The following is a 23,043-nucleotide window of genomic DNA, read 5'->3' as shown; positions in this document are numbered from 1 at the left end:
CAATACTTGTGGCAGACAGACGGAAAGTCAAACAAAATAACTCAAAACTAGATTTTTATTTTCCCATGTATTATTTTGGACTACCGATGTAAATTCAAAACCAACTTAATTCGAAATTACGTAAACCGAGGTATACATATACTGTACTTATTGTCTATTAGTACTATATAAGTTTAGGTACACTATTGTATAGGGTACAGGTATTTGTATTTATAAAGTACAGTAATTTATGAATGATAAGAGATTGTTTTTTGTTTTTTGTTTTTTTTTATGCAGTATTTATGTATATACATAAGGTATTTTATGTATATAAATCTAACTTCCGATACAGCGTAAGAATGGATCCCCGTAGTAACCCAAATGCCTCCTGTATGAGAACTCCAATCATATGAAATTCATGGTATTCAAAGGACTGTGGTGATGTTCCCTTTTGTCATCAGAGGGTAGGGGGTGATGGGAGAGAGAAAGAGGGGTAGAAAATTGTGTTTATTAGAGATCAGGCAGTCTGTGACTTCGAGAATTAAAGCCTGATGATTATCAGGTATTTAGATGAATTCTATTACTAGAATTCTGTTTTGATCCTATTTATATAAAGAAGTTTTAACTGTTTTATTTTAGTTCATTTAACATGTTTTATCCAAATTTCAGGCAGTGGAGAATGAGGCTTTGGAAAAGTACTATCAAGGTCTAGAAAAGAAGGAAATGTTGGAAGACAAGATGGCTTCAATTATGGAAATTCCTACAACAGCATATGTTTGCATTAAGGTGAGAATATATTGAAACTTCAAGGAAAATAATTCTTCAAGAAGGAAATCTTCTGTAACCCTTAAGCTATCAATATTACATTGTAGATAATTGAAAATTTACATAAGAGAAGACAGCAAAGTATGGGTAATGACGTTTAGGCTGGGTTTGTTATAATGGATAGTTTAATACCACCAAGATAGATTTCTCATTTTGCAGGTGGGCCCAAAGGGTTTTGATTTGATTCATAGAATTTGGGCCATTCAGTGCTATGGTGAAACTGGGGTAAAACACCACAGTTTCACTGAATTAAAATATGAGGTTGTGTTCAGCAAGGTGGAAGAGAGCGGGAATAGGGATAAAATAGGGCAAAATGGGATGTAGTCAGGTGCTGAAGGAATACTTCAGATGCCAAAAATGCCCAATGTGAGGTTCACTAATGGTACTAATCTCCCCAATGGGAGTCCCAAAGGGTTTGTTTCAATATATGCTAGACTAGACCATACCTTTGTTCTCTCTCTTCCTTTCTTCCATCTTGCCATCAAACCCCTTTAACTTTTACTTGATACTGCAAGTGGGGGTTTTCCTTAGTTGTATGTTTGCACTAAATTCACTCACAAGACCCAGTTCTAGGTCCTATGACCAAAATTTATGCCAATTCCAATACAGTATGCTATATATTTCTTAGAAAATAATTGCTAGGCTAGAACTGTCATTGGAATTTATTTTCAATTTGCACCTTTGGGCAAAGTTTTGCAAACTTTTTTTTGTATTAACCAAACAAGAAGGGCTTTAAGTTTCACTCGCTTTGTTGACCTTCTATACCGCTGCTGACAGTTTTGTGTAGAAAGAAGGGTGGTCTAAATATTTTTTGTTTGTTTGAATGTTAGTTTCACGGTAGCTGAATGTAACTTTTTTGACAACTGATGTTGAATGTAAGAAAAGGAGAAAGCAAGATGAAAATCTGATAACAAAGAATGATTAATGTGCAGAAAGAATGAAGAGAGAGAAATCATAGCTCTATCATGACATGTTGAGTGAGACGAGAATGAAAAAGAGCTTGAAGTGATGATAGACTAATTTTGTCAACAGTAGGTCTTTTTTTTTTTATTACTGCAAACATTGGGGGGTGTTTTAAACTTGAGAACCATTATTTGTGGATTAGTGATAAGCAACAAATTTAAAATGATGTTTTTAAAAGTACTCCAGTTAACTATTTAACTATCTTAACGAGGCTGTACACTATGAAGTTTAATATGTAGATTTATTATTTAATCATTGGTCATTTTTGTAATGTTAAGTGAACTTACAAAATACTTATATTTTTCATATCTAATGATTGTGATTTCATTATGCACTTGCTGGAAAAGCACCTGTTTTGTTCTTGTATTACAACCATCTTAGGGCTATAAAACCAGGCATCATGGTGGAATATCAGATGAATGCACCTTTTTGACAGTTCTTATGTGTATCATTGGCTTTGTTTTCACCTTTTGCCTCTCACTTCTTTTTTTTATGCAAGATGATACAGCTGTTGTCATTGTATGGGTTGGTGAATGTAGGCTCAAGGAAGATAGAACTACTACCCAGTCCCCATTAATTCATATTTGTTTACTTAATCCTTCTGGAATCTCTGTACTACAGTACTATACAGTTGTCATTGTCAGTTAATAGTCATGTTATTACTATAGTATTAGTAGTACATAGTAGCCTTGTTAATATCAATAAATTTGTTAGTTTCACCAATATACATGTAGTTTATAGACACCAGAGTTAATTTTTTCTCACTGGCGTATTGCTGTTCTCATTGTTCTACTTTGCTTTCATATATCATTTAATTACTTCTTATAATACATTTAACATTTCATACTAAGGGAATGTATATTATATATAATTTTTTTATAATTTTGATACATTTTTGTTTTACGGCATGCATTTCTCCTACTCATGCTAATTTTCTTTTTAGTGTAAATACATGGCCCAGTCTGCCTCTGACTTTTGTAGAGAAGAAAAGCACCCATTAAAGGCTGTTAAGGTCAAGAAGAGATTCTTTGAATGCAAGAACTGTAAGAGAAGAACTACCTCTCTTGATAAACTACCACGAAATCCATGTTCAACCTGTGACCATAGTTCGTGGCAAAGAGTTGCCATGGGGAAGGTAAGTGGAACTGTTTTTCATTATTACAACATTTGTTCTTACTTGTACTGTATACAAACCTTTTGTCCTTTAAAATAGGGAATGTTTTCAACAGCTGCAAAAGTCATTGAAAAAGTTAACAAATTAGTTAGCAGCAAGTGGTGAGCATGGGCAGCCGTCCATCCTCCTATTAAAGACTCAAGTCTCTTATACATACCCGTATGAGCATTTGAGAAGGTCGCTATATAAAAATCTGACTCTCAAGTCTGTCTTTTTGTTAGCCTTAGCATCAGCGAAGAGAGTAAGCAAATTGCACTGACTCTCTGTGCATTAATCCATGCTGAGGGTTGGAAGTTCTTTCTTAGTTTTGTGTCAGAGTTCGTGGCCAAAACTCAGAACCCGTCAAGTCATGACACTAGGTTTGAGACCTTTGCCATGTCCCCTCTACATGAACGATCGAATGGTAATCAGGAGGAGAAGTTTTTGTGCTTGTGAGGGATCTAGTGTTATCTGAAGAGAACTCTACATCTCATGCCTGAGTATCCGTATTCACTGGCAGAATAAGGAAAGAGGTGTATTTCTGGCCTTGTGTGACTTTCAAGAGCAGACTTACCCTTGAAAGGGTCAGGGTCCCAGCTCGAACCAGAGAGCGCAAAGTCGGGTATTGATCCAACTTAGACACCAAAGAGTCTGCAGTTGGATGGTAGATGGAGTTTGAATGTGACGGGCAACCTTCATAACCTTAACCCCTTCCCTAAAATGTTGTACATCATACGTCAAAACATGCCCAGGTATAAGGGTGTATGACGTCTGTACCAGAAACATCATTTACAAATATAAAGAATATGGAAGTTAAAAGTGTCCAGTTACCCTACTGAAGAGTATTAACACATGGTCGTATATCACACCTAAGGGATGTTTACTGAAAATAGCCTATCTCGATTTTAGCACCTTCTTTCTACAGCCAACTGACAAAGACTTTGAGATTATAGCCTTTATTCCTGACTATGTAATGGCTATTTTTTTGTGTTTTTATGTTATCGTGAATAATCACACAACTCTTAGCCAATGGCAATATTCCCTACATGAGGCATTACTCCTACTCCGCCAACTTAGCGATGTAAATTAGCTATGCTCAATGTTCACGTTACCACCAACTGAGACACATGGGGCGTTAGTCTATTTGTGATTATGTAAGGGCTATTTTATTGTATTTCTATGTTGTCATATGTGATCAAATTACGCTGGAAGCATCCTCTAAAGTGAGATGTAGATTTGTCACTATTCCCCCTTCCTACACCCACCCATGATGCCATGCAGTTATCAAGAGTTGCTGTTTGGGTTGAATTCCATCACAAAATGATATCTAGAATCCTACCAATTATCTCCATTTAGAGAGTATTAATGATCTTGTTTAACTTATTCTTGAACTTGTTTACCATGTTACTGTTTACTACATCCGCTGGAAGTCTATTCCAAGTATTTGCTATTTTGTATGCAAAGAAATTGCCACATTAAGTGTTGTATCTTTTCAATTCCAGTTTGTATCCATTACCTCTGGAATAATTTGTGCTAAGCATGAATAGATTGTTGTAATCTACATTTGTTATTCCTTTAAGAATTTTGAATGCCTCTAGTAACTGCCCTCATATTCGTCGAGTTTATAGATTAAATAAGTTTAAATATTCCTAATCTATCTATATCCAAATTGCCATAGTGTTGGGACTTGTTTGGTGTTCTTAGCTCGTACTGCTTCCAATCTGTATATCCTTCTGAACACTTGGGAGCCCAGAATTCGACTCTGTATTCTAGATGGGGTCTTACTAGTGATGTATACAGCTGAAGTGTAGTACAGTGTCTCAGTTTCTGTATTTTAATAGTCTCTTTATTTAACCTATTAGTTTTTGCTCTTTCTTTTCGGCTTTTATGCTCTGTGTTTGATGCACTTCAAATTCTTGCTGATAATAATACCAAGATCTTCCTCCTCGTCCACACTTTCTAGTTCATTACCTAGCTGTGAGTAACCTGGTTGTGGGTAACTGTAACCTATGTGCATGACTTTTCATTTCCCACAGTTGAAAGGCATTTGCCATTTTCTGGACCATTTTTTTAACTTCATTATATCCTCTCTTAAGGCTTCTACGTCTTCTGAGTTCGCAACATTTATGCCTAGCTTAGTATCGTCGGCAAATTTGGCTATTCTACCAGTTAATCCTAAATCTACGTCATTAATGTAGATCAGAAATAGCAATGGGCCAAGGACACATCCTTGAGGTACTACGCTTGTAACAGCTGCCCACTCTGGAGCTTTTCCATTGATTACAACTGTTTTCTGTTTGTTAGCCAATCTTCGATGCATTCATTTGACTCGTCAATATTGCCTAGTGATCTAATTTTCACCATTAAATTTTTTATGAGAAACTGTTAAAAGCCTTTTGAAAGTCTAGGTATATGATGTCTGCTTTTGTCTGAAGTGCTAAACATGTGGGAAAATTCCAATTTGTCACAAATGATCTCTCTTGTCTAAAACCATGTTGTCTATCCATCAGATTGTTTTACTCTATTGAAATTACTATAATTGATTAAAATATTTTGCAAGGGACTTCCAAGTTAGACACAGGCCTGTAGTTGCCAGCTTCTTTTGGTCCCTTCTTGTAGATTGGAGGAACATGGCCTAGTTTCCCTTCTTATGGTGCCTTTCGTTGGCTGTCTTTCAGAACATTATGTAAAAGTGTGGGATTACCTCTTCTACTGTAGTTTTGTAATCTCTCTTGGATAAATATCATCTGGACCTGGTGTCTTAGACTTACAGAGTCCTTTTATATTTTACATCATCCATTCAGGGGTTGTGGCCCTTCATATTTGGTAGCTGGTTCGGGGACGGCCGTTTATTTCTTCCCTAGTGAATACGGTTGTGAAATATGCATTCATCAGTTCGGCTTATTCCAAATCATTTGTTATAAGATTGACTGGCTTTCTACTTTTTACATATGCAAAAAATTCTTTTGGGTTTTCTTTACTAGCTGATGCCACTCTTTTCTCTTCATTGATCTTGGCATTTCTAACTAGTTCATCTACTTTTCGGCTTAACTTCTTGTGCTTGGAAATTTCATGAATTGAAGGCTTCCTCTTGATTTATGTTTCCTGTCCCTGCTTCTTATTGCATTGGCTATTTCTCTGTTGAACCACTTAGGTTGTGGAGTTCCATAGGGTAAATTTTTCCATGTGGTATACTGTACATTCGGCCCTTTTTTCTTCATATATTTTTTACAATGGAGTCCCATTGCATATCTATGTTTCCCGTTTCGTTACATTACATTCTAAATTCTCTGTGTATTTCTTCAGTTTTATCCAGTTACTCTGTCTGTAGTCTAGCTTTTTTGATAATTTTCCCATCTTGTAGATAAGGAATATTTACCCAAAACCTAAGTATTCTGTCACTTTTGTCAATATTTTTGCCTATTAAAACACTGGATACTAAATTTTCCTTTTGTTGTTAGCACAATATCTAGTATGTCATTTGCCCTAGTTAGTTTATCAACCCACTGATAGAGGAATTCATTTTTACAAATTTAGTAGCATAGCCTATGTCCCTCTGTGTATGATGTAGATTTCATTGTATCACAGTTTACTGCTGCATTGAAGTCTCCTATTAGGACTGCTAGCTTATTGTCAACTTCTCATCCAAGTTGTCCATACAGCTCTTCATCCTGTTCTTGTGGTTGATGTGGTGGTCTGTACATTATTAGTATGGACATCATGTTTCCAGTGTTAATATTTTCACCTGTCACTTCCCATTTGGTTTATAATTTAATTTCTATGGTGTTCAAGTAATTTTTAGCATAGAACATTATCCCTCCACCCTTTTTTTTTTTTTGATAAGGCGATACTTCGTAAAAAAGCTTGAAACCTTGGAATTTTGTATTCTCCGATAAAGTCCTTTGTTTTTTCTTGAATCTAGGTCTAAGTAATGTCTACGACAACTAGTTCCTCACTAGCTATCAGTGTTGTGAAGTTTTTCATTTTGCTTCTGACTGAGCATTGAATTGTGCCACTTGGAGGAAATTTTCTTTCTTTTTTTTCTCTCTTCCTCTGTGGCTTTGTTAGTTTCCCTGGTTTACTAGTGTTTTAGTTTTAATTTTTTCTGCATTATTCCATTTTTTTTCACCAAATTTTCTCTATTTGTTGTTGGAGGATTTTCTAAGGGTCTAGTTTCGTTCTTGGTCTACTGTGTTTAATTGTATAGGCTGAGATTAAGAGAAAATATTATGTCCCTGCATACATCTTTTGAAGACGAAAATGAAAGCGCACTCACGCACTCTGGGTGGCAGAAATAGCTCTTTCTTTTGTCATTAATAGATAAGTTTTTGTTCATTGTATTCCTTGTAATTATATATTATAGTAGACTTCTTGTCAAAGTAAACAAACTTATTTTCTTTACATTTCTGTACGACGTAAAGATTGTTACAGAGTTTTACGTCTTTCGATGACTAGCAGTCACAATCACTTTACTATTATTATAACATTTTCTATATGTAAAATTACATTGCTTTAAAGTAAAATAAACAGTGGAATATATGTTATCATAGAATAAGTTTGCACACATTACCGATGGCGACAGACATCGTATGCAGCTATAGAGGGGGTGGGATTTGATGCCTGGTAGTGAAGGGATTAAGGGAGTACACCCAAAAGTTCTTCAACACTTTAGTTCTGTGCTCTGTGGTAGAAGCTCCAGTGTTTATGTGCCTAGCCTAGCTTTCATTCAGGAACAGGAAGCACCTTGTTTATGGTAGTGCGTGCGATGTACGCCTGGAGGAAAGTTTGAACTACTGGCTCTTCTGCTTCATATTTCCTTTCCCTTTTTGGGGATGTAGAATTCATACCATTACTCACTGGCTCTGACTTTGTCGGTAAGCTACGTTTCTGAAAACCACTCTTATTAGACTAGATCTGTCACCACTCTTATTAGACTAGATCTGTAAGTAGTAGCCCTCCCCCATCCTCTCTTTACAAGGGGAAGATAGTGGAGTGAATACCTATACATTGTCTGTCATGCACCAGACATTCCATTCCAGACTACAACTTGCCTTTTTGGGAACAAAGCTTCCTTAAACGACCAAGTACAGGCCAGGCTCAATCAGCATATTAATTCTTATGATGGGTTGATTGGAGGTTGCTGGAGTCATCTCCTTCACTCCTGTGCAAGACTAGGGAGACGCATTTTCCAGAGAAGAAAAAGAACACACCATTACAGTTCTAGAGGGAATTTCTAGGTGGGTCTCTGTTTTAAAGGATGAAAGATTTGTATACTCATGGGAATAAATACCAATTTTTTTAGTTTGTATTTTTGGTAGCTGTGCAAACCCGTCCTTTTAAGTTAAACTTCCCACCTCAATTGCAGGTCAAAAGTGGTGTTTTCAACAGGAGGGTGGCCTTCCTCTCTCTCATATTCACTTTGTCATTATCTTCCTTGTTAATGATTTGAAAGGCCATCCCAACTCCTCAAGAAATATTCCATATTTTAAAGGACCAGCTGTGTAGGAGTTAAATTTGACTCATTGGACTGGTACAATGATTATAATGCTTTCTTGTTAAGTCTTGAGTTTTCTTAAATGGGAAATGTACCAAGATATTTTGTTAATACTGTATAAAAGTATTGAAAAATATATCCCATGAAGTACAATTAATTTGAAATATTTTGAAACTACTAGAATTGAGAACAACGCTGGGTGTCATAGTCATAGGAATAAATATGACTAAAAATTAAAGAATATAACTACATGAAGATTGATCATGTTTTATTTGTAACATCATAAAGGGAAACTAATAAATTTTCATCAAGTTCTTTACAGTATAAAATATCTGAAATTGTTCTTATATTCTAGAGCCACAAAGGTGGTCTTTGGCAGACATTAGGCTGTGGAAATGCACAAATTTGCACTTTCATTAATCATTACACCAAATAAAAGTTGGATACATTAATTCATTTCACTTTTATGTATATACTACTCCATATATGCACTGTATAAAGTGTAACCAATACATATAAAAATTTCCTCTCTCTCCAGTAGGCCATTGTTCTATTCAGTTTTAACGTTCAATTTAGTCAACAGCATTGTTTTAATATTTCTGCAGTGGGCTTTGCTAAAAATTTTTATCTTTTTCAGGTGTATTTCCCACGTCTGCATAATATTCTTTTGAAGCTTTTTATTCCTATGCAAAATACAAACCATCCTCCTTTAGGTAGGGAATATGTTTTCAGTGCAGGCTGGATTTACCCCCAGGCTATTTGGAACTTTCCAACCCTTAACCCCCCAGGCGTTTTTTCTTTTTCAAGCACATTTTGCAATATATATTTTTTAAATTTCTCTAACAGCCTTAATTTTCGTCATAGAGGTGTCAGGTTGGTCTCATTCTTTTGGAAAATGCCTGAAGTATCTCATAAAGTTATTAAAAATATGCAAAACAAATGTAAATAGCAGTTTTTTGCAAGGACGTACCAGTATGTCCATTGGGGGTAAAAGGGTTAAGCAGGCAGTTAAGTGACAGGTGGTGGCGAGAGCATGGGCCCCCAGCTGTCAGAAGCTCTTCACTTATATTTTCACACACGAGTGCAGGTGTACTGTTGCACCCTAAACGTTCTGGAAGTGAATGCAGTTTGTTAATTGGTATGATTGTGAAGCAAGAGCCCTGAAGGACAAAAAGTTTCACAGAGAACATAGAGAAGGATCAAGACAGAACTAAAAAGCAAATTTGTGAGCAAGCTCTGTAGTAGGACCTCCTGAAGGACGATGTCTGGAACCACAGTTAATAAGGTACATGAAGTTCCATGCTGAGGCTAGAAGTTCGGTGAAGATCAGGATTACACAAGCCAATGATCTTCCTCCTAAGAGGAAAGATCAGGACAAGCATGACTAGCAACTTCATGAGCAAGCTTTGAAGAGCAAGAGTACTCTGAAAGATGACCTCTTCAGGAGGAAGTAGCCTGAAAAAAATTCTCAATGTCATAGCAGGTCTAAAATTTCAGTGCTCCTCCTCCGAGCAGAACCTTATGAAGAGATCCTCAAAGTCTTAAGGACCTAGAAGATCCCCGATGCTCAGGATGTAGGACACCAGAGACATCTGTGATTCTCCTCCTGAGAGGAAGGATCAGGACAGGGTTGACAAGCAACCCCTGAGACCTTCTGAAGGGGGCAGCCTTGTGAGGTCCTCAAAATTGTTAGTCTAATAGTTTCATTTAGTTCCCTGCAGAGTCAGGATGAAGGATAGGTAAAAGTGACGGAGATCCTCTTCCGTAGAGAACGGAACTGGAGGAGGACACCCCAAAGGATGACAACTGGACTGCAGCTAAAAACATCCTAAAGTTGCTTTGCCAGATCTAAGAGGTCCCTGAAAGTCAGGATGAAAGATGCCAGTGGTGTCAAAGATCTTTCTCCAAAGAGGAAAGATCAAACAAGGACAACGAGTAACCTTGAGAGCATGCTCAGAGTAGTAGAGTTATAAAGAAGGACCTCCTGAAGGGTGACATCTGGAACTGTATTTAAGAAGGTCCACAAAGTTTCATGTTGAAGCTAGAAGTTCTATGAAGATAAGGATGACGAACACCACTGATCATCCTCCGAAGAGGAAGTATCAGGACAAGGGAGATTAGCCACTTCATGAGCATGCTCCAAGGAGCAAGAGTGGTTTGGAAAATGACTTCCTAAAGCAAGTTCTTTGAAAAGATCCTCGGTGGTATAGCAGCCAAAAATTCCAAGAATCTCCGGGTGAAGGTTGCTAGAACCAACAGTGATCCAGTCCAAAAAGGAAGGATCAGGACATTGAGCATGTTCTGAAGATGTCATCCTCAATTTCATAGCAGAACTAAAAGTTCCCTAAAGCTCAGGATGCAGGGCACCATGGATCTTGGCAATTCTCCTCCAGAGAGGAAGGATTATGATTGGGTTGCCAAGAAACCTCAAGACCTTCTGAAGGGCACAACCTGGTGAATAGGTTATCCAAGTTGTTACAAGTCTAGAAATTTTATTTATTTTTGCTGCAGAGTCAGGGTGTAGGACGGCAAAGGAAGCCGAACCTCTTCCGAAGAAAAAGGATCTGGAGGAGGACACCCCTGAAGATGATGATTGGACTGCAGCTGAAAAACGTCCTCAAAGTTGCTTACGAAATCTAGAAGGTTCCTGAAGATCACAATGAAGGACATCAGGGGTGTCAAAAATCTACTTACGAAGAAGCAAGATCAAACTAAGACAACGCGCATCCTTGAGAGCATGCGTAGCAGAAGAACTCTGGAGAAGGACCTCCTCAACGGGTGACGTCTGGAACTGCAGCTAACTCGAAGGTCCACAATGTTGTGTGCTAGAGCTAGAGGTTCTGTGAAGATCAGGATGACGGCCGCCATTGATCCTCCTCCGAAGAGGAAGGATCAGGACAAAGATGATTAGCAATCTCATGAAGTAAGATGCCTGAATAGAAGATCCTCGATGTCATAGCAGATATAAAAGTTCCAAGAAGCTAGCAATAAAGGCCGCTAGCGCCATCAGTGATTTTGTTCTGAAGAGTAAGGATTACGGTAGTGAGAATGCTCCTAGGAGGGCCTCTTGAAGAGAAGACCCTAGAAATTGTAAAAGACCTAGAAATTCCCTAAAGCTCGGGATGAAGGACACCAGAGACGTTAGTGATTCTCCTCCAGAGAGGAAGGATCAGGACATGGTTGACAAGCTACCTTGAGAGCATGCTCCAAGGAGCAGTGCTCTAAAGGACCTACTGAAGGGTGCAGACTGGTGAGAAGGTCCTTGAAGTTGTAACAGGTCTAGAAGTTTCATTTCTGTCCTTGCATTTCAGGATGAAGAACCGCAAAGGCGACAGACTCTCTATTGAAGAGGATCTGGAAGATACCGTGAAGGATAATGACGGGACAGCAGGCAAAAAACCTCCTTAAAGTTGCTCACCAGATCTAGAAGGTTCCTGAAAAACACAATGAAGGATGCTAGGGGTGTCAAAATTCTTCTGAAGAGGGAAGATCAATCAAAGATGAAAAGCAAAGTTGAGAACATGCTCCGAGGAACAGAAGAGCTCTGGAGAAAGACCTCCTGAAGGGCCAAGCCTGGGGCAGCAGCAGCTGAGTTCTTCAAAGTTGTCATCAGTCTTGTCCTCCAAAAAGGAGATTACTAAAGAGATCCCAAAGCAGGAGTGACTGCCAGCGCCTTTAGATGCTACATCTCTGATAAAACCATGCAGAGGAACCTACGGGAGTCCCAAAGGAATTCTCTTGGTCGGTTAGACTGCCTCTCATCAACTCGCCACGTCACATCAAACTGAAAAAAGAAATAACCCTTGGTAGGAAGTCTCTCACATCTCGAGAGAAATGAGAAAACCTCCCAGCCTCGAGGTTCGTAAAAGGTTAATGGAATTTTCCTCTTTCCCAACCGGCCTCGGGAAGAGGTTGCAAGCAATCTTAATCCTTAAGATTGCTTGCGACCTCTTCCCGAGGCCGGTTGGTTAAGAGGAATTCCATTAACCTTTTACGAACCACGAGGCTGGGAGGTTTTCTCATTTCTCTTGAGATGTGAGAGACTTCCTCCCGAGGGTTTTTTCTTTTTTCAGTTTGATGTGGCGTGGCGAGTTGAAGAGAGGCAGTCTAACCGACCAAGAGAATTCCTTCGGGACTCCCATAGGTTCCTATGCATTGTTTTATCAGAGATGTAGCCTCTAAAAGCGCTGGCAGTCACTCCTGCTTCGGGATGTCTTTAGTGATCTCCTTTTTGGACAAGACTGACAACAACTTTGAAGAACTCAGCTGATGCTGCCCCAGGTTTGGCCCTTCAGGAGGTCTTTCTCCAGAGCTCTTCTGTTCCTCTGAGCATGTTCTCAAGTTTGCAATTTCATCTTTATTTGATCTTCCCTCTTCAGATTTTTGACACCCCTGGCATCCTTCATTGTGTTCTTTAGGAACCTTATAGATCAGGTGAGCAACTTTAAGGAGGTTTTTTGCCTGCTGTCTAGTCATCATCCTTCGGGGTATCCTCCAGATCCATCCTCTTCAGAAGAGAATCTCTGTCGCCTTTGCGGTTTATCCTGAAATACAAGGACAGAACTGAAACTTCTAGACCTGTTACAACTTCAAGGACCTTCTCACCAGGCTTCACCCTTCAGTAGGTCCTTTAGAGCACTGCTCCTTGGAGCATGCTCTCAAGGTAGCTTGTCAACCATGTCCTGATCCTTCCTCTCTGGAGGAGAATCACTAACGTCTCTGGTGTCCTTCATCCCGAGCTTTAGGGAACTCCTAGGTCTTTTGCAATTTCTAGAATCTTCTCTTCAGGAGATCCTCCTAGGAACATTCTCAATATCGTGATCCTTCCTCTTCAGAGGAAAATCAGTGATGGCGCTAGCAGCCTTTATTCTGAGCTTCTTGGAACTTTTATATTTGCTATGACATCGAGGATCTTCTATTCAGGCATCTTGCTTCATGAGATTGCTAATCATCTTTGTCCTGATCCTTCCTCTTCAGAGGAAAATCAGTGATGGCGCTAGCAGCCTTTATTCCGAGCTTCTTGGAACTTTTATATCTGCTATGACATCGAGGATCTTCTATTCAGGCATCTTGTTTCATGAGATTGCTAATCATCTTTGTCCTGATCCTTCCTCTTCAGAGGAAAATCAGTGATGGCGCTAGCAGCCTTTATTCTGAGCTTCTTGGAACTTTTATATCTGCTATGACATCGAGGATCTCTATTCAAGCATCTTGCTTCATGAGATTGCTAATCATCTTTGTCCTGATCCTTCCACTTCGGAGGAGGGTCAACGGCAGCCGTCATCCTAATCTTCACAGAACTTCTAGCTCTAGCACACAACATCCGTGGACCTTCTTAGCTACAGTTCCAGACGTCACCCTTCAGGAGGTCCTTCTCCAGAGTTCTGCTACCCATGCTCTCAAGGTTGCGTGCTGTCTTCATTTGATCTTGCTTCTTCGTAGGTAGATTTTTGACACCCCTTCTGTCCTTCATTGTGATCTTCAGGGACCTCCTAGATTTCGTGAGCAACTTTGAGGACGTTTTTCAGCTGCAATCCAGTCATCATCTTAGGGGGTATCCTCCTCCAGGTCCTTTTTCTTTGGAAGAGGATCTGCTTCCTTTGCCGTCCTCCACCCTGACTGCAGCAAAAATAAATAAAATTTCTAGACTTGTAAAGACTTGGATAACCTTTTCACCCGGTTGTGCCCTTCAGAAAGTCTTGAGTTTCTTGGCAACCCTATCCTAATCCTTCCTCTCTGGATAATCTCCGGCTGTACACACCTGCAATGCTGGAAAGAGAAAGAAATTTTAATTAAATTTCAAAGATAATTTCCTAAGCAATAAATTCCAACAAAGAGCAACAGATGCACTCAATAAAAATTGAAATTTAAATAGAGGAGGTTAGAGTGGGCGATCGCACCACGTCAGGGAAACTACTTGTTAAAAGTTTTAACGGCTGTTATTCTACTCCTATAGTAAAGAACAATGGTTTGTATTTGTGTAGGAACAATTATAAGATTTTTCCCTGCGTTATACATTAGGTAAAGAGCATTGGTTGTGAAAAGCAACCATAATATTATTTCTTTAAGTCTTCTCCACTGTTCTATTTATTTTGCTATTTTTACAAATAATTTAACTGGCATAAATGAAAGTAATAATCTTTATTTGCAGGCAAAGACAGGGCCCAAGCTAGATTCTGAGATTTTATCATTGCGTGGTGACGAGCTAGATCACTACAGTGGTTCCAGTGACAAAGTATATTTACATGTATAGCATAACTGATACATTTTACCTTTACTCATTTTAATTCTGTAAAATTTTTAAATTATTCTATAGTTGTTTATACTCGATTTTGAATAAAAAATATTATATAAAATATCTTTTTTCCTAAACTGAACATGTAACTCCAACTGACAATGAAGCTGCTGAGAAAATAAGAATGTATATGAATTTGACAACAAAGTATTAAAGAAAAAATAAATAAATAAATAAAAAACCACCAACTTACAATAGAATATAAATTGTAACTAAAATATCAAACATCCCAAGGAAAAATTAAAGAATGAAAATGATAATTGGTTTATACTAAGTAAAATTATTACTAAGTAACTTAACCAGACCAGTATAAGGTGAATAAAGCTCAATAATTTTGAACATGACATACTCTTATATCAATTACAAACATTACAAAGTCATTAAATTGCAACTCTGTTTCAAATGCTTTGTCTGAAGCTGAAACCTTCTCTGTGAATAAGAAGCTTGAAGTTGTAATTTCCATTTAATTTTGGAACCAGTCATTAAAAACAAATTCAGTTAGACAAATACTTATCATATGGAACAAAAAGAAAAGTTGGCATTACAGTACAAAAACTTTTGTAAAGATTAAAAAGCTACCAAAAATTTAAATAAAATTTCTGATGTTGCCTGAAAAAACTGTAGTAAAATTATCATGAGAAATTTTCCACAACCTACATATCATATAGTTTAATAACTTTATTTTTTATTAAACTTAATGCAACCAGGAAGTACCTGTTTAGTCTAATAAAGCACAGAAAATCTAAACAGTAACTAAAATCATTAGTTCATATGCAAAACTTCTGAAATTAATTCAACTAATTAAATCACTCTTCTTCACTCCAACCAAGATATTAAAAAAATTTCACAAAACTGAAATATTTTCTTCAGTCGTAGTAAAGGCACTGGCTTTTTCAAAAATTGAAAAATAGCATTTAACATAAAAGCTAATGAACAGAATTGTACGACCTTAAAAATTTACCTGTGCTATAAGGAAAATTTCAAAACCACCAGGCAAATGCAAAACTTGAGAATAAAAATAATGAAAATGATTCCAAAGTCTGAACAAGTTTAATTTTTAAAAAATCGCTGAGTAATTTAAAAGCCACCTCCTAACTCCATGTATTTTTGTACAAAATAATCTTGCTCAGTATATGGAGTGAAATTATCATAATATAATTTGGTGTCTCTTCCAGCAAAGGAGTCAGTAAAAGGTAAACAATACTACGAAAGAATGTAGTATGTGTGAAGTTTACCTAACTTGGTCCTATCTTCTTAAAGTATTGCAACAATTAAATTAACTTTGCTGATCTCCTCTAGTTAGAATCGTCAATGATTGAACCAAACCATTAAATAAAATAGTGCTGAATTTTATACAAAGAAACTTGTATCTAATTTATATATAACATTGCTCTAAGGTTGTCTTGACCATTTGACAATGTTTTGACAATCTGGAATGGATGCAGACACTGATCCCCTCATATACTCGATGCAAAAACAAGACACGACGGGAAAATGGACCCCTAAGCCATAAATACTGAGAAATGTGCTAAAAGAATAACTACAACTTTACTAACAGAAGCTTCAAAACCATTATTATTTTCAAAGCCAGAAAAGTTACCAGAGACAAGTGAAAGAAAATAACACATTTCCTAATTCAACTTGAGAGAAAGAGGTGCACCATTAAATTCGGTTTACTAGACTTCTGAACTATCATCATGGAGATATTTCTAAACACTAACTACAATTTTTCATTCATGTTTAAAGATATTTTAAATAATTAGCACAGTATCTAGGATTAAACACATTCAGAATGAAAGGAACTGAATAAATAAAATACAAAACTATAAAGATTTCACTAAACAAGAGCAAAACGTACAACCTGTCACTCTGGGGATTGGTGAAGTCTTTCTATTGACAATATATTATGCCCATGAGGAAAGTAAGAATCTAAAGCTCCCAGTATTTCATCAATTCACACAAACTTAACCTTGCGCTCAAGACAGTATAGTACCATGATTCTTCTCAATATATATTCTCTCTCTTCTTAGAACAAGAACCGTCTATTTTGCAAATGGTTTTGGCCTAAAGATTACCTGTCATTGTATCAAACTAAATGGAGTAACTACACACCACAGAATATGTACTGAATTGTGCCCAAGTATTTTTTTTAATGGTACAACTATTTAATGATAAAGTCAAGAAGGATACGGTGATGTAGAAATTATATATTTTTGACAATAATCCTAATATCGCAGCTATTCATTAACGTAAAAAAAGCCTAAACATACACCGTACAGCCATGTAATTTAGTTAGACTTCCCCCATTCAGCTGAAGGGATTTCTTCTTATTAACATCTGTAAATAGTATAGGTGCCGACGATAAATTTAATACACGCTGAACAACTTTTTGGAACATTTCCGAAGACATTATACCATCTCCACAAGGGTTCTCCAAAAGAACACATGCTTTCTTATCACAGCTTTCTACATTGACATACCTGAAAGAGGAAATATTGAATTAGCTTGAGAATAAACTTTTGGTACAAATTACATAAAACCTAATTCTTAAACTAACATATTTCATTACAGTACTTATCTGGAATCCATGTGCTATTGAAACCTTTAATGAAGAGCTTCAGCTAAAAGACAAAATGAAAATTTTCAGCATTACGTATGGAAAACCCTTGTTCCCACTAGAGACAGAAAAAACATTTTCAAGTTCTCAGTCCTCTTTGGCAATAGTATAAAAAAAGTCAGTAACTGCCTGGGGAGGTAGATCGAACTTTCATGAATTCCAAGTAAGTATTAAATAAATTTTTGTTTAATTTTTACTTATTTCCATGAAATTTTCTCAAATTCATGTGCTGAATACTACACTGACCTGGTAGGAGACAGTCATACTTGCTCAAATTAAATTAGGTTAAATATGTCAATTAATAAATCTAAAATTTTCAAGAGAAATTTTAGCCTCATAACCAAAATTTGTAGCAAGAAAATAATGGTTCAACTATATCTCGTCTATCGTCTGAAAGAGAACAGCCATTCATTGTGATAACCTAAACCCAGTCCTATTTTTCTAAAACCAGAATTTTACTAATAAAATATTTCTATATTTACCTCAAGGTCACACCGTTTACACAGACAAAGCACAATTTTTCAAGGTTTACCATAACAATAAATTCTTTCCAAACCATCTCCTCCCAGGATCTCCTGGGTAGGACCCCCTACCCAGGTAAGAAGATACCTGAATGACCCCTACAACTGGTGAGGACCCATCCCCACCTCTTGGTCGTCAGAACTTAAAGTCAACAAAGTCTTCTAGTTATGCATACAGTATACCACTAGAAGTTGGGAAGAGGGAGGGACATCATGTAGACTAAAGGAAAGTATCAAAATAATAAATTTTATGATTGAAATTCCTAACCTAGGTCACATTTCTGACTACCACATAACAACTTGGGCAAGACATAGTCAAGACAACAAACTGAAAGGCAATTAGATTCCTTATCAAATAATGTTCTATTTAAATTTAAACCAAGTAAATATTTAAAAGTACAACCTAACTATAAAAATAACCATGTCTATACATTCTGCTACCCTTAAGGGGAAAGCTTTGGCCAATACATTATCTTGTGGTTTTTGCAGATCAGCTTAGTAAATCATTAAAATTGTAGTTTTACAACTATTTTGAACATCGAATAAAAAACAAAACTTCAAAAGTAGCCCTTGCTTTTTAAAGCCAATCCTTAAGAGTGCCCGAGGCATTTACTCTGGATGAACTGGAGCCAATATTGCATTGGCCATCTTAACAACAAAGTACCAAGAAATCACATGTCTGGACTAACTTCTGGAGAGAAATCTTTCTCCATATCCTAAAACTAGCCTTAAAGACTAAAATGGAAGAGCATTTCTTGACGCCCTTAAATTATTCAATACATATCCTAAACACTGACATGATTACGAACTGTGACGCACATCGCAACTCTGAGGCATACTGCAATGCTATTTCATGATTAACGTGTTAACAAAACTGGTATAGTCTACCATGACTATTGTTGACATTTGCTATAAGTGAGCAACCAAGACATATAGTAATACAGTTGTCCCTGCTTTTCACAAATTCACTTTGTGCTGAGATTTTCTGGCAAGCCATGTTCCCAAATTTCCAAGATCCTTGATTTTGCCATCTTTGTTTACAAAACGCATTTAGGATGTTGGTGCTGCTGGTTTTTGGATATTGTTGTGCTTTTTTTAACTGTACATCCTATCCGGAAAGGGTAAGGGAGACTTTCGATGGCAGTGTACAAGCTCACCACAGGAATAAAGTAAGGAATTGTTATCTCTAGTACAGTTGTTATTGTCTAATAGTACTGTAAAGTGTAAGTACACTACTACTGTATATATGGTAAAGTGTTTGTATATAAAGGGTACATCAATCTATGAATGGTAAAGGATTGTTTTATCCTTTTTTTAAATATACATATATAGTATTTACGTACTATATGTTATGTATAAAAAATACGATTTACAACGAAAATCAACTTACAACGCATTGTAAAAATGGATATCATTTATAACTCCAGGACCTCCTTGTTTTTTGGTGTAGGACACCAAGCTGATGATGTCGCTCATCAACATCATTGATTGACCGGACAGAAAAGGACAAAAGTGCTGAAGTGCCAGGAATGCTGCCTTCGGGTCTAGATCATTGACATGGTCTCAGCAAACTTGATTGGACCATGGCACCAATATTGTGTGCTGGCGGATTTGTGCTCCCCAAACTTCCCTGGATACATCTGTGAAGAGTAGGAATTCCGGGGATTGAACTAAGAGCAGTACCCCTTTTAGCAGGTTTGAATTTTCCAGCCACCACTCCATGTCTCTCCTGGCCTCTTCCCCAATAGACACTAGTGAGAGGTGATAAGCAAGGCATAGTGATCAAAAGTGAACACAGCCACTTTCCACCAGATGCTATAGCAAGCCAGGTTCCCCAGAAGTCTGTCACTGATGTGCTGACAGATAAAACTGCTGCAGGAAATGGAAGAGCTACACTTCTTAGGCGAGACAATGTCTTAAAACAGGAATACCTTCCCGTGGACTGTGTCATGTCCATTACGAAGTAGGAGAGTAATCACATGGGCATGAAAGAAATTGCTCTCTGGAGCAAGGAGGCTTAACTATCTTTCCTCAACCTTTCAGACGTTGCTTCTATCTCATCAATAGGAAATGGCAGGCCCTTTGAGAGAAGTGATTCTCAGATCAAGGCCCTCTCAGAGACCATTATGCTTATGGAATCTCGTGGCCATTTCACATCGCTTGACAACTCAGTTAGCCCACTGTTTCAAAGCCTCAAGCGTGAGGAACCCAATGGGCCTTGCACCAGTAAGGAGCATGGCCTTCCTCCTGTCGGAATCTGAAAGCTCTGTGTTGGCTAAAAAGGTAACCGTCCCTACCCAGTGTTCTAACCAGGAGGCCACCTGAAGCATTGTCATACCCGTAGCTTCCATGGTCGAAGCCTCTGGCGGTGAGGAGACAAGATGGTGAAGGTCAGGGACTCAAATCTCAGACTTTCCATCTTTGGTCTTTCGCAGGTAAGAGAACGAATGGTGCTTCTCTCAAGAAGACTCCCACTCAGAAGCCTAGGAAAGTGACTGGAGGCTGCTATAGGTTTCACTACAGACACTGAAGGGGTGACGTCCTTCCAAGCTCCAACAGGGAACTAGTCAACCCCAAGGAGGGCCACAACAACTGTAAGGCATAATTTTTTTTGAAAGAGTAAAGGCTCCACCTGAGCAGGAGGCCTCTCTATTTCTCCGGGGGGGAAATAAAAGGACACCCTAGGTCCAGGGCTTGCCCAAAAGTTAAAGGGTCACCACTCTTCTCCGATTGACACCGGGAGGAGATCAACAGAAAAGGGTCAGAGGGGACAGTACCAGGGGGTGAAGAAAGAAGTCGGGCCAGCCCCTCTTCGACCTCAAGGAAAACCACTTTAATAATTCTTTTTGTCTCCTGCCATACTTCTCCCACTGGGAGGGTGACCACTGCCGACATTCATCATAAGGTGACCCTTGACAGCCAGTGTGCCTGCTGCAGGAAGGGTACATCTAAATAGGATCTGTTGTCCTGGCACTCATAAATGTGCCAAAGGTCTTCGGTGGCCCACTAGGACATTTCCGCATGTTTGTCGGCATCTTCGACAAACACACGCAGTCAGCCATGAACACGCTAGAAAAAAGGGAAAGAAAAAATGTTACCTTCTGCCAATAAACAAAGTCAGAAAGATCGTCTGTTCTAACCAACGGCTGAAATCAAAGTGGTTTGTCAGTGAGCAAGCAAAGAGGTGATTATTGACACCTCATTAAAACTTTTAACTGCCGTATTCCAGCTTCACTGTTATCATACTCTTAAAGGATGACAGTTTGTATACATGTAGGAGCAAATAACAAACAAGAATATTCATAATTTATCATCAGTAGGTACAAGACATGTGTATTAGCATAATATAAGTAATGCACCAACATCAGGTAGAATCAATGTGAAGCAAAGCTGAAATTATTTAAAAGATTATTGAATATAAAGAATGATTGTGTAAATAGCTACAATATTGGGAAATAATGGAATAGCCAAGTACAAGTAGTGTGAAAACAATTGGCATCGAACTTACTTGCTATAAGGCTTGATGGCAGAAGTTGCTACTGGAACTTTACTGGGGATGTAAGTTATGACGACAGTTTTTCCCGAAAGGCTTGATACAGGCGTTTTCTCATCAATTTCTTTTCTCGATACATATAATTTGGCATTCTTAACAGGGAATCCCCAGATTGAATGAGCTTCCTCTATAAGCTGCTTGCAACTGGTCATGACAGGTGAACCTACAGGATTTTCTAACAGTAATGTGCCACTACAACTATTTGTACAAAACCTTGGTGATCCATCTAATATAATGTTGACCCATGGGCAGGACACTCCCTCAGAACCACCAGGGCTATCCACAGTTGCTGCTGCAGTAGACCACCCTGTACACAATCCCTGAGTGATGATCAACTTTAATGATTCCTCCTTGATTTTTGCTACCTCTTCAATAAGAACAGATGAACTATCTTTCTGAGAAAGGGGTCTACATGGAGTTTTAGTTGAACTCTCAATGTATTCTAAGTGAGACGACATAATACGTGACAGTTCTGCACTCTTATTATCAACTTCATACCATACTGTCACTTCATCTGTGGGGACTAATTTGGCTTTCTTTCTGAGCTTCTGAACTCTGTTGACAACTTCTCGGGCTAAGCCTTCATCTAACATCTCCTGTGAGGGAGTGGTATCTAAAAGAATGAGTGCTGTATTATCAGAGTGCGCTTCATATTTTGATGCTAATTCTGCAGCTTTTTCACCACTGAAACTATACTTGACATTCAATTCATTGGCATCAATAGTATGACCCAAAATTTCAATGGAACCTGTATTCAGCATCTTTTGGATATCATCATCTGTGAGTTCGGCCACTTTCTGCTGGACCTTCTTGGCGTCTCCTTTAAGCCTTGCACCTAAGATTTTGAAGTTCATATCTGCTCTAAGTGCAACACCATATTTTGCCTTGTCTGTAGAAGTTGTAACTGACTTTACATTCAACTCTTCTTTGATGTACTGCTCAAGACGTAAGACATCATCCAGGATTTGCTGATCCTTGTGGATGACGACAACTTCAGGTAAGGGATACTTCATTGGTGTATTTACTTTGTCCCTTAAATATCGACCAAGTTCAACAACACTCTGTAGTATTGTGACACAGTCCTCAATTTCAGGACATATAAGCTTCCCCATCGGCTGTGGCACCATCAAATAATGAACGGAACTAGTGTCACCCTGAAAAAATAAAATATAGTTAAAAACTAACCTATAGCAAGTTATCCTTCATTTCCACACTATTAAAGCCTTTACCTATCCTACAGAATGGAAAAATCTAGGACGTACATGTACGTATGTAAAATATATCTATAATACCTTAATGACACTGCAAATCCATTTAATAAACATTATCTACATAACCAATTACAGTACATGGTAAGAGAAAATATTGGTTATTTCTAAAATTCTTAGCCCTTAAAAATAACCAATTTATAGTACCCGTATCTAAATATACCTATTTGATGGATACTAAACTGATGTTTTAGTTTTACTCGGGGCAGCAATAGAGTTGAGTAAATTTCAACAGGCTTTACCAGAAATCTGTAAATATTACACATATTTAAGAAAATCTATAAAATAGTATTGAATTGCTTTATGAATTTGTAAATTCATCTTGAAATGCTTCTCAAAACTATTATCTTACTAAAAGAGGTATATAACTTCCCA

At 37.8% G+C, this 23,043-nt stretch overlaps 2 protein-coding genes across 5 annotated transcripts in view; one reads left to right on the top strand and one right to left on the bottom strand.

Annotated features, from left to right (window-relative positions):
* Positions 1-14,775, top strand: part of Mcm10 (minichromosome maintenance 10 homolog) — a 525,621-nt gene extending 510,846 nt beyond the window's left edge. For both annotated transcript variants that reach the window (XM_068347046.1, XM_068347045.1), the window contains exons 12-14: positions 649-765; positions 2,711-2,902; positions 14,566-14,775. In XM_068347046.1, the coding sequence (XP_068203147.1) occupies positions 649-765; positions 2,711-2,902; positions 14,566-14,667 (411 nt within the window). In that variant the 3' untranslated portion in view covers positions 14,668-14,775. The remainder of the gene's footprint in view (positions 1-648; positions 766-2,710; positions 2,903-14,565) is intronic.
* A 700-nt stretch (positions 14,776-15,475) lies between these two features.
* IleRS (Isoleucyl-tRNA synthetase) overlaps positions 15,476-23,043 on the bottom strand; it is a 283,203-nt gene continuing 275,635 nt past the window's right edge. For all 3 annotated transcript variants that reach the window (XM_068347042.1, XM_068347044.1, XM_068347043.1), the window contains exons 14-15: positions 21,356-22,554; positions 15,476-17,189 (exon numbers count right to left, since the gene is read on the bottom strand). In XM_068347042.1, coding sequence (XP_068203143.1) covers positions 16,970-17,189; positions 21,356-22,554 — 1,419 coding nt within the window. In that variant the 3' untranslated portion in view covers positions 15,476-16,969. The remainder of the gene's footprint in view (positions 17,190-21,355; positions 22,555-23,043) is intronic.

Source organism: Palaemon carinicauda, chromosome 23 (assembly GCF_036898095.1).
Source record: "Palaemon carinicauda isolate YSFRI2023 chromosome 23, ASM3689809v2, whole genome shotgun sequence".
Lineage (NCBI taxonomy): Eukaryota > Metazoa > Arthropoda > Malacostraca > Decapoda > Palaemonidae > Palaemon > Palaemon carinicauda.
Note: the sequence above shows the minus strand (reverse complement) of the source record. Positions and strands in the feature narration are given on the sequence as shown.